This window comes from Tetranychus urticae, chromosome 1 (genome assembly GCF_039701765.1).
Source record: "Tetranychus urticae isolate SD_2017Ah chromosome 1, NJAU_TeUrti_SD_1.0, whole genome shotgun sequence".
Lineage (NCBI taxonomy): Eukaryota > Metazoa > Arthropoda > Arachnida > Trombidiformes > Tetranychidae > Tetranychus > Tetranychus urticae.
In genome coordinates this window covers 10,938,545-10,953,768 of record NC_142958.1, presented here as the reverse complement: position 1 = coordinate 10,953,768, position 15,224 = coordinate 10,938,545, and the positions used below count along the sequence as shown (strand labels likewise).

The 15,224-nt window shown below is 32.1% G+C and overlaps 4 protein-coding genes and 1 non-coding gene across 7 annotated transcripts; all 5 read right to left on the bottom strand.

Annotated features, from left to right (window-relative positions):
- Positions 1-139: 139 nt before the first annotated feature.
- On the bottom strand, positions 140-2,386 carry LOC107360972 (uncharacterized). The gene is made up of 2 exons (XM_015927690.3): positions 1,113-2,386; positions 140-944 (listed from the first exon to the last, which is right to left on the bottom strand). Exons 1-2 carry the CDS (start codon positions 2,147-2,149, stop codon positions 239-241), a joined length of 1,743 nt encoding a protein of 580 aa, XP_015783176.1. The 5' UTR covers positions 2,150-2,386; the 3' UTR covers positions 140-238.
- Positions 2,387-3,208: 822 nt separating this feature from the next.
- On the bottom strand, positions 3,209-6,296 carry LOC107361459 (uncharacterized). Of its 3 annotated transcripts, none has more exons than XM_089269922.1 (3): positions 5,842-6,296; positions 4,252-5,299; positions 3,209-4,099 (listed from the first exon to the last, which is right to left on the bottom strand). In XM_089269922.1, the coding sequence occupies exons 2-3, from the start codon at positions 5,286-5,288 to the stop codon at positions 3,325-3,327; spliced, it is 1,812 nt and encodes a 603-aa protein (XP_089126048.1). In that variant the 5' UTR covers positions 5,289-5,299; positions 5,842-6,296; the 3' UTR covers positions 3,209-3,324. The 3 variants fall into 3 exon arrangements, with proteins under 3 accessions (XP_089126048.1, XP_015783777.1, XP_025016373.1); XM_015928291.3 differs by having other exon boundaries at positions 5,837-6,295; XM_025160605.2 differs by lacking the exon at positions 5,842-6,296 and adding an exon at positions 5,373-5,465.
- Positions 6,297-8,049: 1,753 nt separating this feature from the next.
- On the bottom strand, positions 8,050-10,433 carry LOC107361473 (uncharacterized). The gene is made up of 2 exons (XM_015928309.3): positions 9,148-10,433; positions 8,050-9,063 (listed from the first exon to the last, which is right to left on the bottom strand). Exons 1-2 carry the CDS (start codon positions 10,182-10,184, stop codon positions 8,148-8,150), a joined length of 1,953 nt encoding a protein of 650 aa, XP_015783795.1. The 5' UTR covers positions 10,185-10,433; the 3' UTR covers positions 8,050-8,147.
- A 1,107-nt stretch (positions 10,434-11,540) lies between these two features.
- LOC149094567 (small nucleolar RNA SNORD36) lies at positions 11,541-11,609 on the bottom strand. Its single transcript, XR_016198215.1, has one exon. It is a non-coding gene; the product is annotated as a small nucleolar RNA SNORD36 (small nucleolar RNA).
- A 1,174-nt stretch (positions 11,610-12,783) lies between these two features.
- LOC107360961 (uncharacterized) lies at positions 12,784-15,142 on the bottom strand. Its single transcript, XM_015927680.3, has 2 exons — positions 13,843-15,142; positions 12,784-13,709 (listed from the first exon to the last, which is right to left on the bottom strand). The coding sequence occupies exons 1-2, from the start codon at positions 14,880-14,882 to the stop codon at positions 12,872-12,874; spliced, it is 1,878 nt and encodes a 625-aa protein (XP_015783166.1). The 5' UTR covers positions 14,883-15,142; the 3' UTR covers positions 12,784-12,871.
- Positions 15,143-15,224: the final 82 nt, after the last annotated feature.

Genomic DNA, 15,224 nt, shown 5'->3' with positions numbered 1-15,224 from the left:
TTTATGTTTATTTTTTCATTCATACTTTAATAAAACACTGAGTTGGTTTTTCAGATTCAATGCAAAAACACAGCCAATCTTTCGCACAAATTAGCAAAAGCCTCGTATTCAAATAAATATTGATATTAATATATCATAGTTTTAAATTCAATAAGCAAACTTTATTTGATAAAAACATCTGAAAAACGAATACAAATAAAAATTATTAATGACACATCTGATTATCATATAATTGCAGTTATAGGTTCAATGAACTGAATTTTGGTTTGAAACAATGATTGATTTTATCTAATGGTAAAAAGACAGTGGTCGAAGTCATAATACAATCATTTGAATCAATTTGATCCGGCTTGCGATATTTGATGCTCGTTTCAGTCCAAGTTTGACTGTCAATGTTGAAATAGTGAATTTTTCCAGAGGATTTATGGACTAAAAGTATTTTATTGTTGTCTTGTTGAGAAGTGATGATTAAATCCACGAATTCCAGTTCGCTGTCTCTGAACGGAGCCGTCTTTTTGTATACATTGGTTTCATAATTAAACTGAATAAACCTCAGTTTCTGTGTCAAAATGAAAATATTGGACCCTAAAACAGTAGCGATAAATGTTCTTTCATCATAATCCACATAATATTTCATCTTGTACCATTCAAGATGACGAACTTGAAAAAGAGCGTAAAAGTGTTTATCTTTAGATTTGCCAACCACAATGAATTTACCATCAGATTCGAGAAGCAATCTTTCATCATTTTCTACAGAAATCTTAACTGCACCGTGGCATTTCGGAGATTTAACACAGAAGTCAAAGTCTTCAGCCCATTCATGCGCCCACGCACCATCTTCAATATGTCTTCGCCTAGAAGTAGGAAAGAGGCGCAGATGGAAAAGTTCAATGAATGGATCATCAACACATCCACCAAAATTATCTTTCAAGTATAAAATGGTACTGAAATACAAAAGAAAAATTCGATGGAAATTTAATATTCAACATATTGCACCAATAACAGTATTTTATGACAAACTTGCCATAAAACGCCAACTTGCTATTTCAGAAAGCGTTGAAAGGCAAGAATTGACTTGAAAAATGGCTATAGCCAAGTTTTGGGAAACTTACCTTGATGCAATCTGGTTACAAACAATCAGTTTGTTAATTTGAAGATAATAAGAATCGTCACTGTAAAAATTGAGCCAACAGAATTTCTTAGCTTCCCAATCAATTCGCACTCCTTTGGTTCCACAATCGTATAAAATATCTGAGACGTTTTCTCCATGAACAAATTCTAGCGACATAGAATCATCAAAATTGAAATTACCAACAGGTAACCAAGAATGTGACTGCAGAACTCTTATACTCAGAATCAAATCCTCAGTTTCCTGAATGGACACCAACAAACATTGATTCGTGCGATTGGAAGCGCACCCAAGTTTACAATTACCAGGAGAACACAAAATTTCATTAATATCTTGAATTGTTGCGATGTATGGAATTACCATAATTTTTAATGAAATATCGGTTCCAGCATAACACCAACGAATACATTTTAATAATCGAAGAAGACAATCTTTTCTGTCATCAGCTTTAAATTTAATCCAATCATTAATTGCCTCAAGAACTTGGTATTCAGAAGAAATCATCAAGTCTAATTTGCAGATATACTCTACCGTTTCAACAGGATACTTCAGAAAAATAGAAGTCTTAACAATCTTCAAGAAATGGCGACAAATGAATGTGTTTAAAGAACCAGAGTTGATCAGTTTAGATGTTTTTGTCACTTGAGGAATGACAATGGGGAGATGTTCAATGGTGAAATTGGCATGAAAATAAGAGTAACAATCCTTTGATAGATCATTCAACATCAAATAATCGGCTACATCAAACAAGGCGATAACATTTTCAATTTCAATTTGAACCGAATCAGAATGAATCCAATTGAGTACACAATCGAAACTGTGTTCATCAAGATCCAATTGAACTGTGTTTTCTTTTCCTTCCAATAAGTCACAGCAAAACATTTTTTCAAAGTATGGTATCGATGAACAAATGAACTTTTTGGAGACATGGTAAATCTTGGATCTATTCATGATCGTCAATTTATCACCAGACTCAGAAACTTCCGGTACTGGATCAGAAGATTTATTAGGATCAACCATCGCGAATCAAAATTATAGCTTAATGGATTCAAGATTTGAAATCAACGCGTATGATTAGAAGAAACAACAGTTTTTCAGAGAACCAGCTTATTTAAGCAAGATTCTTTTCAACAATAAGCAAAACTCTACAATGAAAACTAATGTAACAAACTAGCTTGAGCGCTACAATATTAAGATTAGATGCTAAAGCTGTGATTTGTTTAGATACAAAACTAAATGTTATTAATCTGTTACGATTATCTAGCGACATCTATTGGTTCTATGCCAATTCATCTATATTTGAAAGCCACTTAATCTACTGTTTCAATACAGAGTCTGACCAAAATACCATTAATTTAGGTATAACCTCATGGGTTTGGGTGTTGTGTTTCTTTCTATTTGAACCTAATTCTTTCGACTTTCACTTATAGATGTTATTGATATTTGCAATTGAACCTCATTTCTTTAGTTGAACATTAAGGAGAGTCACAAAAATTTCAATCTCCATTCAATTCATTTTAAACCAATAAATGATTGTTTGAATTATCTCGAAAAGTTAATTAAGCTAACTGAACTTTCGGTGTAATCTTATTTAACTTAACAAATTGGAAACCTTACAGACTGTCAGTCACATTTCAAATTAAACTTTATGTTAACCACTGATCATATGTCTATGATTGTTTGTTCAATCGCCTTCACTTGTAAACCACTAATAAAGTGAACCCGCAAAAACGGTTATGTACTAATGAATCTGGGTTCAAAGTACGCAACACTTTATCTTATCTTTGAATCTTTAACCAGAAAAGTAAAAATGAAAATTGTTATTTTAAACTTCTCAAGTAAAGGTTCGTTAAGCAAATATCATGATGATGTAAACTGGGATATTACATCATTATTTGTGTCTGTGAATATGGCAATATGGGCATCGACTATGATTGAAGCCTTTAGAAAGGCTAAAAGTTGACGACCAAAAAGGCAGAAGTTGATAATAAAAAGTAAGAAAACGCATAGATCTACATGTAATTATGCTTTTATGTACTCTTATTTCAAGTCCTTTTATATTGTATTTCAATTTTCAAATGCCTTTTAGTTTTAGTTTTAATAAGAAAATTTTATTTGTTAAATACATTCGTCAAACGAATACAGAGATGAAATTGATATTTAAGATACATTTGATGATCAAATAATTGAAATTATCAGTCCAACGAACTGGATTTTCGAAAAAAGTAAGGTTTGATTTTATCTAATGGTAAAAAGACTGAGGTTGAAGCCATAATGCAATCCTTAGAATTAGTTTGATTCGGTTTACGATTGCTGATATTCGTTTCAGTCCAAGTTTGACTGTCAATGTTGAAATAATGAATTTTACCAGAGGATTTATGAATCAAAACTATTTTGTAATCGTTGTCTAGGAGAGAAGTGATGATTAAATCCATAAATTTAAGTTGGTTGCCTTTGAATGGAACAGTCTGTTTAAATGTTTGGGTTTTATAATCAAACTGAATAAATTTCAGTTTCTTAGTCAAAATAAAAATATTGGACCCTAAAATAGTGGCAATGAAAGATCTTTGGTCATAATTCACATAATTTTCCATCTTAAACCATTCAGGATGACGAACTGGGAAAAGAGTGTAAAACTTGTTATCTTTAGTTTTTCCAACCACAATGAATTCACCATCAGATTCGAGAAGTAACTTTTCATCATTTTCTGAAGGAACTGAGGTTGGCACGTCTTCATTTTCAGAATCATTGAGCAAAACAAGTGGTAATTTACGGCGGGTTACACGACTAGGATAGCTAGAACATCCACAGTCAGACCAATCGTCCCAGGGGTCAACAAAAGCACGCGAATGAGAGGCGGAGGAAACAGTAGGAAGTCGCCTAGAAGTAGCTGACGAGCGAAGATGAAAAAGATCAATTAATGGATCATCAGCATTCCCAAAACATTTATCATCCAAGTAGAGAATGGTACTGAAATTCAATAGAAAAGATTCGATTAGAATTTAATATCTGAAATGATAGCAGTGAAAATAAATTAAACGCTAAATTGCATTTTAAGAAAGCGTCGAAGGATAAGAGCTTAACTGAAAGAATGACTATAGAAGGCACTTAAGAAAACTTACCTCGATTTAGTCTGACTGGAAACAATCAGTTTGTTGATTTGCTGATAATAAGATTCGTCACTTTCAAGATTGAGCCAACAGAATTTCTTGCCTTCCCAATCAATTCGCACTCCTTTGGTTCCACAATCATATAAAACATCTGATATGTTCTCTCCATGAACAAATTCTAGTGACATAGAATCATCTAAATTAAAATAACCAATAGGTAACCAAAATTGTGACTGAAGAACTCTTATATTCAGACACATATCATTAATCCTCTGAATGGAAATCAATAAACATTGTTTAGTGCGATTAGAAGTACACTCAAGTTTTGAACTACTAGGAGAACACAAAATTTCATCAACATCTTGAATTGTTGCGATGTATGGAACATCCAGAATTTTAGATGAAATATCAGTTCCAGCATAACGCCAACGAATACATCTTAATAATTGAAGACGATATTCTTTTCTAAGACCAGCTTTAAATTTAATCCAATCATTAATTGCCTCCAATACTTGGTATTCAGAAGAAATCATCAAGTCTAATTTGCAGATGTACTCTAATGTTTCAACTGGATAATTTAGAAATATGGATGTTTTAGCAATCTTCAAAAAATGGTGACAGATGAATGTGTTTAAAGCACCAGAGTTGATCAGTTTAGATGTTTTAGTCACTTGAGGAATAACAACGGGAAGATGTTCAATAGTGAAGTACGCATGAAAGTATGAGTAACAATCCTCTGATAAATCGTTCAACAGCAAATAATCGGCTACATCAAGCAAGGTGATAACACTTTCCATTTCAATTTGAACCGAATCAGAATGAATCCAATTGAGTACACAATCGAAACTGTGTTCATCAAGATCCAATTCCACTTTGTTCTCTTGGGCTTCTAACAAATCACTGCAAAACATACTTTCAAAATAAGGTATCGATGAACAAATGAACTTCTTAGAGACACGGTAAATCTTTGATCCATTTATGATCGTCAATTTATCACCAGACTCAGAAACTTCCGGTATTTGATCAGAAGATTCATTGGAATCAGCCATCGGGAATCAAACTAATAATTTAAAAGGAACAAAGTTTGAAAATTATAAGAGGAAACAAGTTTATTATCAATAAATGAATTTTACCAGGTTCTTTAACAAGACTCTTTACAGAGAAACTAATGTAACTAACTGACTTTTAGTGTTGCAAACAAAAACTGAGATACAAATGATGAGAATTGTTAAGCTACAGACCTATTTATTGTTTCTTGCTAAAAGGCAGATAGCTTTCGCGCGCAAACCTAATTTTATGTGGCTTGTTAGAGAGCTTTTATTAAGCGCTTGTTAAGCGCAAACCTTATTGTATGGGTCTTGATAGCGAACTTTTAGGCACAAACCTAAATTATTATCGTCTACTTTGTCCAGAAATGTAATTATCGATAGAAGGGTAATTACATTACTGAGCAAAAAGGGTCTGACTGAGCTTTTTGTCCCTTTAGCCCTATTTTTAAAACAATTTGGTAATAGGGAAAGCAGATTGAAACATCAAGCACAGGTGTTTCAGGAACAAACGAATGATTTGAAATAAAGTGAATATCTTATTAACTCACGTTACTTGTTTTTCCATACAGTAATTCTCAAAGGAATGACACCAACGGATATAATCGAAGGGACATGAAAATTCATGATTGTAGAATCAGGTTCCATCTTATATCTGGATAAATAGCCAATTGAAGTGAATGAAGTGAGGTGAAATTTATTTTTAAATGTCGACAAAGCTTGATCCATTTGACTGCAAAAGGAAAGTGTTCAACCGAAAATTTTACAGATATTAAATGTTGCACAAAATCCTATCCAAATGAAGTTTTACTGAATCTGAGATGTTTTATTTGAAACAATGAATTATGTTTAAACAAACTGAAAATTTTAGCCACATTTCAAATTAATATTACTTTATAATAAGCACTGACTTAATGTTTATGATTGATCGTTCAAATGCTTTCCCTTGTAAACAAAGAGCAAAGAAGCTTCTTTACTCTTTGCTTGTAAACCACTAACAAAGTGAACCCGCCAAAACCGTTGATTACTAATGAATCTGGGTTCAAGTTACATAACACCTTATCTTATCTTTAAATCTTTAACCAGAAAAATGAAAATAAAAACCGTTTATTTTAACCTCTTCAAGTCTAGGTTTGTCTCGTGTCGATGAAAACAATTACATCATTTTTGTTGGACTGTCAAAATTGTTTATTTTTTTATTCAAATCACATTGATTCATTTATACACAATTAATGTAATGACCATGAAATCAGAATACATTAAATGTTATTATATAGTTGTATCCTTGTGAAGACCAATATTTAAGTTCAATAGCTGAAAAATAAAACTGATCTTGAAAATTTGTTTGAACACATTCCATAGTCTAATGTAAAGCAAGACAAAATTTACTGTTCCGTGGTTCAAAACTATTGCTACATACTACTATTGTATTATCTTACAAGTGTTGGCCTCAATTTCAATCTTTTTGGTGTAAAGTTGAGTTTCGAATCAAAAATATTTGTTATAAACACATATGAGATTAATACAATTGTGTTGCTATTAACGTTCCTATGAATTTAATTGTTTAAAACTAGCTTTTGATGAAGTCCATGTTTGTTCAAACGTCCTCAAGCTCTAAAATAAATACATTATAAAGATGAAAGATTCAAGGAATAAACTTACATTGGTATTTTAAATTATACACAATTTGCCATGAACAAGATGATGCAATTACAGCACACGGTTGGGAGATAATTTATGCTACTTCTATTGTGATCCATTGTTTAAATAGTGACTGTAATGCTATTTCATTGGAAATGAAAAAATAAAATGTCTCCATTGCATTGCTGAAGTAATTGCATTTGAATGCAATTAGGAATATTCTGAATACATGCAATTAATTTTTCAATTTATAGCATTCACTTCTTATATCGTAAATTATTTAGGACTGGGTGATAGATCTGTAGCTCTAATTGCAAGAAAGATGTGCTCATAAGGAGTGGTTCCTGAAAAAGGAGACAAAATTGAAACAAATTTCAACCATGCAAAGTTTCTTCGAATAAAGGGTTCAGAATATTATTAGACAAATTAAAAATAAATTGCTATTCTCCTGATGACGAATGACCAGGAGACAGAAATGTATTTTGAGTTCTTAGGTTCATTTGTATTTCAGCTGCAATTTGTTTGAATGAAAGATTTCAGTTGAAAGAGCGAAGATACGACTATAACGAATAGTAAATATAATTTTCCACGAACTGAAATATTGCAAATGCATTAGCGTTAAGTAAAGTGATGAACTCACAGCTGATAGTCTTAAATTTAGGGCCTAAAGTGAAACTAAATGGTTCATTGTCATTACAAAGTTAGCATCTTGTTTATACTAAGGTTGGATTTCATATTCACAATGTGATATTTTTCAATCCATTCATTCTGATTAATGCAGAGAATAAGCAACTTTCCTGACGATTTTTTGACTAAAATAACTAAATCATCTTTTTTTGATGCGAATTCAAAGTTGACAGTCAAACAGATATTCCATCCTTCTTCTTTGAACGAGGCTGGGTAGAGCTGAAATTGATTCAAATGATTTGATAAAAAAAACAATTAAGCTTAAAGATTCAGATTCAATTTCATTTAACAAATGTTCCACAATAACAACTTACATGACTATGATTGAAAAATGGAATGGCAAAAATATAAAAACACACAGATCTGAATTGAATTATGAAAACGCTTTATCGCATTTCAAGTCCTCTTGATTAAATTGAAAAACGATTTGATTCAGTTAAGATTGAGAAACGCAAATTTTATTGAATGCAAAAATTTAAAAAAAGAATACAAAATTGAAACTAATTTTAACGACACATCTGAAGATCAAATAATCTAATAAACTATATTTCGTCTAAAGTAATTTTTGGTTTTGTTTAATGGCAAAAAGACTGAGGTTGCCGTCATAATGCAATCCTTTGGATCATTTTGTTTCGGCGCACGATTACTGATGCTAGTTTCAGTCCAGGTTTGACTGTCAATGTTGAAAATGTGGATTTTTCCACACGATTTATCGATCAAAACTATTTTATTATCGTTGTCTTGACGAGAAGTGATGATTAAATCCAAAAATTTCAATTCGCTACCTTTGAATGGTGCAGTCTTTTTAAATGCTTGGGTTTTATAATTAAATTGAATAAATTTCAGTTTCGTTGTCAAAATAAAAATATTGGGCCCTAAAACTGTAGCGATAAAAGATCTTTCATCATAATTGACATAATTTTTTACCTTAAACCATTCATGATTACGAACGGGAAAAAGAGCGTAAAACTTTTCAACGTTACTTTTTCCAACCACAATATATTTACCTTCAGACTCGAGCAGCAGTCTCCCATCATCTTTTGCAGTGACAGAAGCTGTGACTTGACGAGTTGAAGATCGACGGTTGAAGCGGATGGTTGGATAGAATTGACCAGCAGAAAAATTGATAGACTCAATTCGTCTTGCATTGTTAGGATCAAATAGATCCCAAGCTAAGTTAGAAAAATATGAAGCTCGTTCAGCGAAGCCCATACGACGGTTATTCCTAGGCTCATCGCCCCAGACTATCTCAAGGTCGTCCCTGCCAGGTTGTTCCCCAGCAGGCTCTTCCCTATTAGGTTGTTCCCTACCAGGCGCGGCGTCATCCCTGTCACGCGATCCACGATTGGGGAAAAGAGTAGGATTGTTTTTTGGAAGTGAGTGTAGACGAAAAAGTTCAATGAATGGATCAGCAAATTCTTCGCGACTATTTTCCACGTAGCATATCTTGCTGCAATGCAAAAAAAATGTAAGTCAATTTGATAAAAAAACTCGAATGAAAAAATGATTCTAGAAAGCATATAAAAAAACTTACCTTGATGCAATCTGGCTACAGACAATCAGTTTATTAATCTGTAGATAATATGATTTGTCACTTTCAAAATTGAGCCAACAGAATTTCTTGCTTTCCCAATCAATTCGCACTCCTTTGGTCCCGCAATCATATAAAACATCTGATATGTTCTCTCCATGAACCAATTCTAGTGACATAGAATCATCTAAATTAAAAATACCAACAGGTAACCAAGATTGTGACTGCAGAACTCTTAAACTAAGAACCATGTCATCAATTTTCTGAATGGACACCAACAAACATTGATCAGAGCGTTTGGAAGTGCACTTAAGTTTACAATTACCAGGAGAACACAAAATTTCTTTAATATCTTGAATTGTTGCGATATAAGGAACTTCCATAATTTTAGATGAAATATCGGTTTCAGCATAACACCAACGAATACATTTTAATAATCGAAGAAGATATTTTTTTCTGTCATCAGCTTTAACTTTAATCCAATCATTAATTGCCTCAAGAACTTGGTATTCTGAAGAAATCATCAAGTCTAATTTGCAGATGTACTCTACTGTTTCAACTGGAAAATTCAGAAATTTAGAAGTTTTAACAATTTTCAAAAAATGACGACAGATGAATGTGTTTAAAGCACCAGAGTTGATCAGTTTAGATGTTTTAGTCACTTGAGGAATAATAATGGGAAGATGTTCAATGGTGAAATTTGCATGAAAATAAGAGTAACAATCATTTGATAGATCGTTCAACATTAAATAATCGGCTACATCAAACAAGGCAATAATGTTTTCCATCTTAATTTGAAGAGAGTCAGATTGAATCCAATTAAGTATACAAGTAAAACTGTGTTCATCAAGATCCAATTGAACTGTGTTTTCTTTCGCTTCCAACAAATCACAGCAAAACATTTTCTCAAAATATGGTATCGATGAACAAATGAACTTTTTGGAGACATGGTAAGTCTTTGATCTATTTATGATCGTCAATTCATCAGCAGACTCGGAAACTTCCAAAGTTTGATTAGAAGACCCATTTAGATCAGTCATGGCGAAACAGAATACAAGGAAATACAAGATTTAGTAAACAATTAGAAAGATTTTATATTTAAACTTATGAAACAACAGTAAATTCAATGATAGTATGTGAAAAAGGCACTTGTCGGATAAATCAATGTAACTAAATGAACTTTGAAATATGAGATTTCTTCAGTTATTTTGATACTTGTTTTAAATGTTGCATCATGCATAAGCATTGTTTAATGGCGCCTAAGACTCTTCTCAAAAGCGTCACCAAGCAACTAAAAATAAATGTTAGCAAATTGTATTTAGCGATTATCTAGCGACATCTATTGGTTCTATTTCAGTTAATCTGTTGGAAAGTCTAAAGAATTAGGTTTTAATAGAAAGTAAACAAAATTTTATTATCCAAACCAATCAATTTTTATTTGGTCATATTGCATACTGACCCGTAATCCTACGAAACATCGTCTTAAGTATCTTTCACGAATAGGCGATGACAAGAATTAGGAATGTGTTAACATTATAATCTGCTAACTGCTTACAATTGGCCTCTTCAGATAATTTTCACAAAGTTTACCTAATTAATTTTAATTTAAGTCCAGTGTGTGATTGTCTATTTCGTCTCTTTGTTTGAAAAGTTAACAATAGATTGAGTCTGCCTAAGTTAGGCATCAGTGTAATCCTATTCTTGCAAATAACTGATGATGTTTTAATTGACACAATGGGTTAGTCTGTAAACAAATTGAAATAATTTTTATTTACATTGCAAATTGAAGTTTTTGTCAAGCACTGACTTAATGTCTATGATTGGTGTTAAATGCGTTTCTTTGTAAACCAATGACACAGTGAGCCCACCAAAACCGTTGATAATAAACTAATAATACCCATATATAACCCACTAATAAAATTGGGTTCAAGTTACAAAATACTCTATAATATCCTGGATGAAAAGCTCAAAATATTTTTCAAGCTTTTTAACTTCAGGCTTGTTAAGCTGTTTTATTAATATGATGTTCAAAACCTTAGTTATTACATCATTATCTAAACACTTTGTTTGGATTGACGTAAAAAATTTGATTATTTGGCAATTCAAACCGTATGGCTCAATTTATAAATACACAATTCACATAATGGACATGGTACATGTTAATGTAATGTGTTGCAGCTTGTGAGTGCAGATTTATTTTGGTTCTAGAAGTGAAAAATGTAATGAATCTGACAAGTAATGATATTGTAATATTGTAGTGATCACAATTAATCTTGTGGGTTCGAACACACTCCATTTGCTTTTCTAAAGTTTTTGGGTGAATCTGGGTTAACTAACTTTTATCTTATCTTTAAATCTTTAACCAGAAAATTTTAGAGGAACTGCCGGTTATTTGTACTTCTTAGGTTTAAAATGATCTTTGAATTGATTTCATGATATCATTTCAAGTCATAACATCATTGAAGCGCCTTTTGTAAGGCATTCACACATTTCTTGAAACATTAATAATAATAATCTGTTGGATTGAGGATTAATTTGTTATCTAAATAAATGTATTGATATGAATTTCTGTTCTCAATGACAGCATAAAAAAGCATCGAGCTTTAAATTGTCCAGGAAAAAAGTTCAAATCGATTGATTTGAATTGAATTTTGAAGTATTTTAATACCAAGTATTTGAATATTTAATGTTATACATTTTGGATACTTGGATTTTTGGTAGTTATTGAATAATCGACTTCTCTTCCTTTATTACTGTATTATTGGATGAATGAGAAAAAGGATGCTTAATATTGATCTTATCAACATAACTTGTAAAGCCATTATTGAAAAATAAGCGCTAAATACAATGGCTGTGTTATACAGTGAATTACTCTCATTTGAATGGATCTAGAAAATTTATTAATAATTTGAAAGATTAAATGAAATATTAAGTTGTGTATCTTTTATTCGTAAATCACCGAGGATCAGAAATTCATTGTGAATTGGCACGTTTGCGTTACCTGGTGCTTGATCCAACACTTTACAATGAACTTAATTAATTACCTTTGATATTAAAATTTTAACGGCACCTTACAAGTCAAATCATCCATTCATTTGTAAATGGATGCAAAGAAGCTTCGATTACTAAGATTGAATCCACATCTGCCATTCGAGAAGATAATTGAATTGAAATTAGTCAGAGTCTTGATTAATCCTACAGCTTTAATCTTAGGAAAGTCACCGGAATCTATGAAAGACCACCGAACACATTTCATAGCTGTAGAAGTAACTCATCCCTATGTGTTATCATTCACCCATTTCTTGATTGATTCAAAAATTTGATTTACAGAAGTAAGCCATTAAATCCGATTTGATAACTAACTGAATCGGCGGGATAATTCGAGAAAGCATATTAATGAGCATTGACTATCTTCAAGGAAAGGCATCAGATGAAGTTTTCATTGGATTCCGAATGTATTAAATTATAGACTTTAAAGACCCATTATTCAAAAATTATATTGAATCATTAAAAAAAGTGACCTGATCTGTACAAAATATCTTAAGAGCTTCAATAAGTTCTTGGGATCTCCATTGAATCATATTTACTCTCAATGAACTTCACATACTCTTGATAAAATAGAAAAATTACTTATTTAAGTTGTGATTATGAAAATCAAATTTTAATGAATGCAAACATTGACAAACGAATACAAAAATGAAATTAATATTTAAGACATATCTGGTGATCATATGATCTGATAAACTGAATTCCGTTCACAGCAATATTTGATTTTGTTTAATGGCAAAAAGACTGAGGTTGCCGCCAGAATGCAATCCTTTGGATCAATTTGTTTCGGCGCACGATTGCTGATACTAGTTTCAGTCCAGGTTTGACTGTCAATGTTGAAAATGTGAATTTTTCCACACGATTTATCGATCAAAACTATTTTATTATCGTTGTCTTGACGAGAAGTGATGATTAAATCCAAAAATTTAAGTACGTTGCCATTGAATGGTGCAGTCTTTTTGTATACATTGGTTTCATAATTAAACTGAATAAATCTCAGCTTCTTTGTCAAAATAAAAATATTGGACCCTAAAGCAGTAGCGATAAAAGATCTTTCATCATACTTCACATAATTTTTCACCATGAACCATTCATGATTACAAACGGGAAAAAGAGCGTAAAACTTGTCATCGTTACTTTTTCCAACCACAATATATTTGCCATCAGACTCGAGCAGCAGTCTCCCATCATTTTCTGCAGAAGTCGGGGAAGTTGCAATTTGACCAGAGGCGTAACGTACGATTGGATAACCAGTAGAAAAATTTACGGACTCAATTTGATCCTCCTGACTGAGATCAAGGAAATGAAGAGCTAATGCAGAGATAGCAAAAGCACGATCATTAATGTTCAAACGCATAAAACCTTCAAGACCTTCCCTATTGCCATTCGCAGGAGGGTCGGGGGAATCAGGAACAAGAAGTCTTCGCCTAGAAGTAGTAGGAGGATTAAGCTTTAGTAGTTCAACGAATGGATCATCTGCAAATCCGCCGCAATTATCTTCCAAGTAGAGAATGGTACTGAAATACAATGACAAATTCGATGAAACTTTCATATCTTCGGTGATATAAAATTTTAAGTAAAAAAAATTGTGAGTCGACTCGATAAAAACTCAAATGCAATTACTATAGAAGGCACTTAAGAAAAACTCACCTCAATGCAGTCTGACTGGAAACAATCAATTTGTTGATTTGAAAATAATAAGACTCGTCGTCACTTTCAAGATTGAGCCAACAGAATTTCTTGCTTTCCCAATCAATTCGTACTCCTTTGGTTCCACAATCGTATAAAACATCTGATATGTTCTCTCCATGAACCAATTCTAGTGACATAGAATCATCTAAATTAAAAATACCAACAGGTAACCAAGATTGTGACTGCAGAACTCTTAAACTAAGAACCGTGTCATCAATTTTATGAATGGACACCAACAAACATTGATCAGAGCGTTTGGAAGTGCACTTAAGTGCACAATTACCAGGAGAACACAAAATTTCATTAATATTTTGAATTGTTGCGATATAAGGAACTTCCATAATTTTAGATGAAATATCGGTTCCAGCATAACACCAACGAATACATTTTAATAATCGAAGAAGATATTTTTTTCTGTCATCAGCTTTAACTTTAATCCAATCATTAATTGCCTCAAGAACTTGGTATTCTGAAGAAATCATCAAGTCTAATTTGCAGATGTACTCTACTGTTTCAACTGGAAAATTCAGAAATTTAAAGGTTTTAACAATTTTCAAAAAATGACGACAGATGAATGTGTTTAAAGAGCCAGAGTTGATCAGTTTAGATGTTTTAGTCACTTGAGGAATAATAATGGGAAGATGTTCAATGGTGAAATTTGCATGAAAATAAGAGTAACAATCATTTGATAGATCGTTCAACATCAAATAATCGGCTACATCAAACAAGGCAATAATGTTTTCCATCTTAATTTGAAGAGAGTCAGATTGAATCCAATTAAGTATACAAGTAAAACTGTGTTCATCAAGATCCAATTGAACTGTGTTTTCTTTCGCTTCCAACAAGTCACAGCAAAACATTTTCTCAAAATATGGTATCGATGAACAAATGAACTTTTTGGAGACATGGTAAGTCTTTGATCTATTTATGATCGTCAATTCATCAGCAGACTCGGAAACTTCCAGAGTTTGATTAGAAGACCCATTTAGATCAGTCATGGCGAAACAGAATACAAGGTAATACAAGATTTAGCAAACAATTAGAAAGATTTTATATTTAAACTTATAAAACAACAGTAAATTCAATGATAGTATTTGAAAAAGGCACTTGTCGGACAAATCAATGAACTGTAACTAAATGAAGTTTGAAAGATGAGAATTTTTCAGTTATTTTGTTACTTGTTTTAATGGTTGCATCATGCATAAGCATTGTTTAATGGCGCCTAAGACTCTTCTCAAAAGCGTCACCAAGCAACTAAAAATAAATGTTAGCAAATTGTATCTAGCGATTATCTAGCGACATCTATTGGTTCTATTTCAGTTAATTTGTTGGAAAGTCTA

Excerpts from the sequence above, each read along its gene's own strand:
- LOC107360972 (XM_015927690.3), bottom strand. The coding sequence starts at position 2,149 with ATGGTTGATCCTAATAAATCTTCTGATCCAGTACCGGAAGTTTCTGAG. Across the intron at positions 945-1,112 it reads TGTAACCAGATTGCATCAAG|TACCATTTTATACTTGAAAG; the intron begins GTAAGTTTCCCA and ends TTTGTATTTCAG.
- LOC107361459 (XM_089269922.1), bottom strand. The coding sequence starts at position 5,288 with ATGGCTGATTCCAATGAATCTTCTGATCAAATACCGGAAGTTTCTGAG. Across the intron at positions 4,100-4,251 it reads TCCAGTCAGACTAAATCGAG|TACCATTCTCTACTTGGATG; the intron begins GTAAGTTTTCTT and ends ATTGAATTTCAG.
- LOC107361473 (XM_015928309.3), bottom strand. The coding sequence starts at position 10,184 with ATGACTGATCTAAATGGGTCTTCTAATCAAACTTTGGAAGTTTCCGAG. Across the intron at positions 9,064-9,147 it reads TGTAGCCAGATTGCATCAAG|CAAGATATGCTACGTGGAAA; the intron begins GTAAGTTTTTTT and ends TTTGCATTGCAG.
- LOC107360961 (XM_015927680.3), bottom strand. The coding sequence starts at position 14,882 with ATGACTGATCTAAATGGGTCTTCTAATCAAACTCTGGAAGTTTCCGAG. Across the intron at positions 13,710-13,842 it reads TCCAGTCAGACTGCATTGAG|TACCATTCTCTACTTGGAAG; the intron begins GTGAGTTTTTCT and ends ATTGTATTTCAG.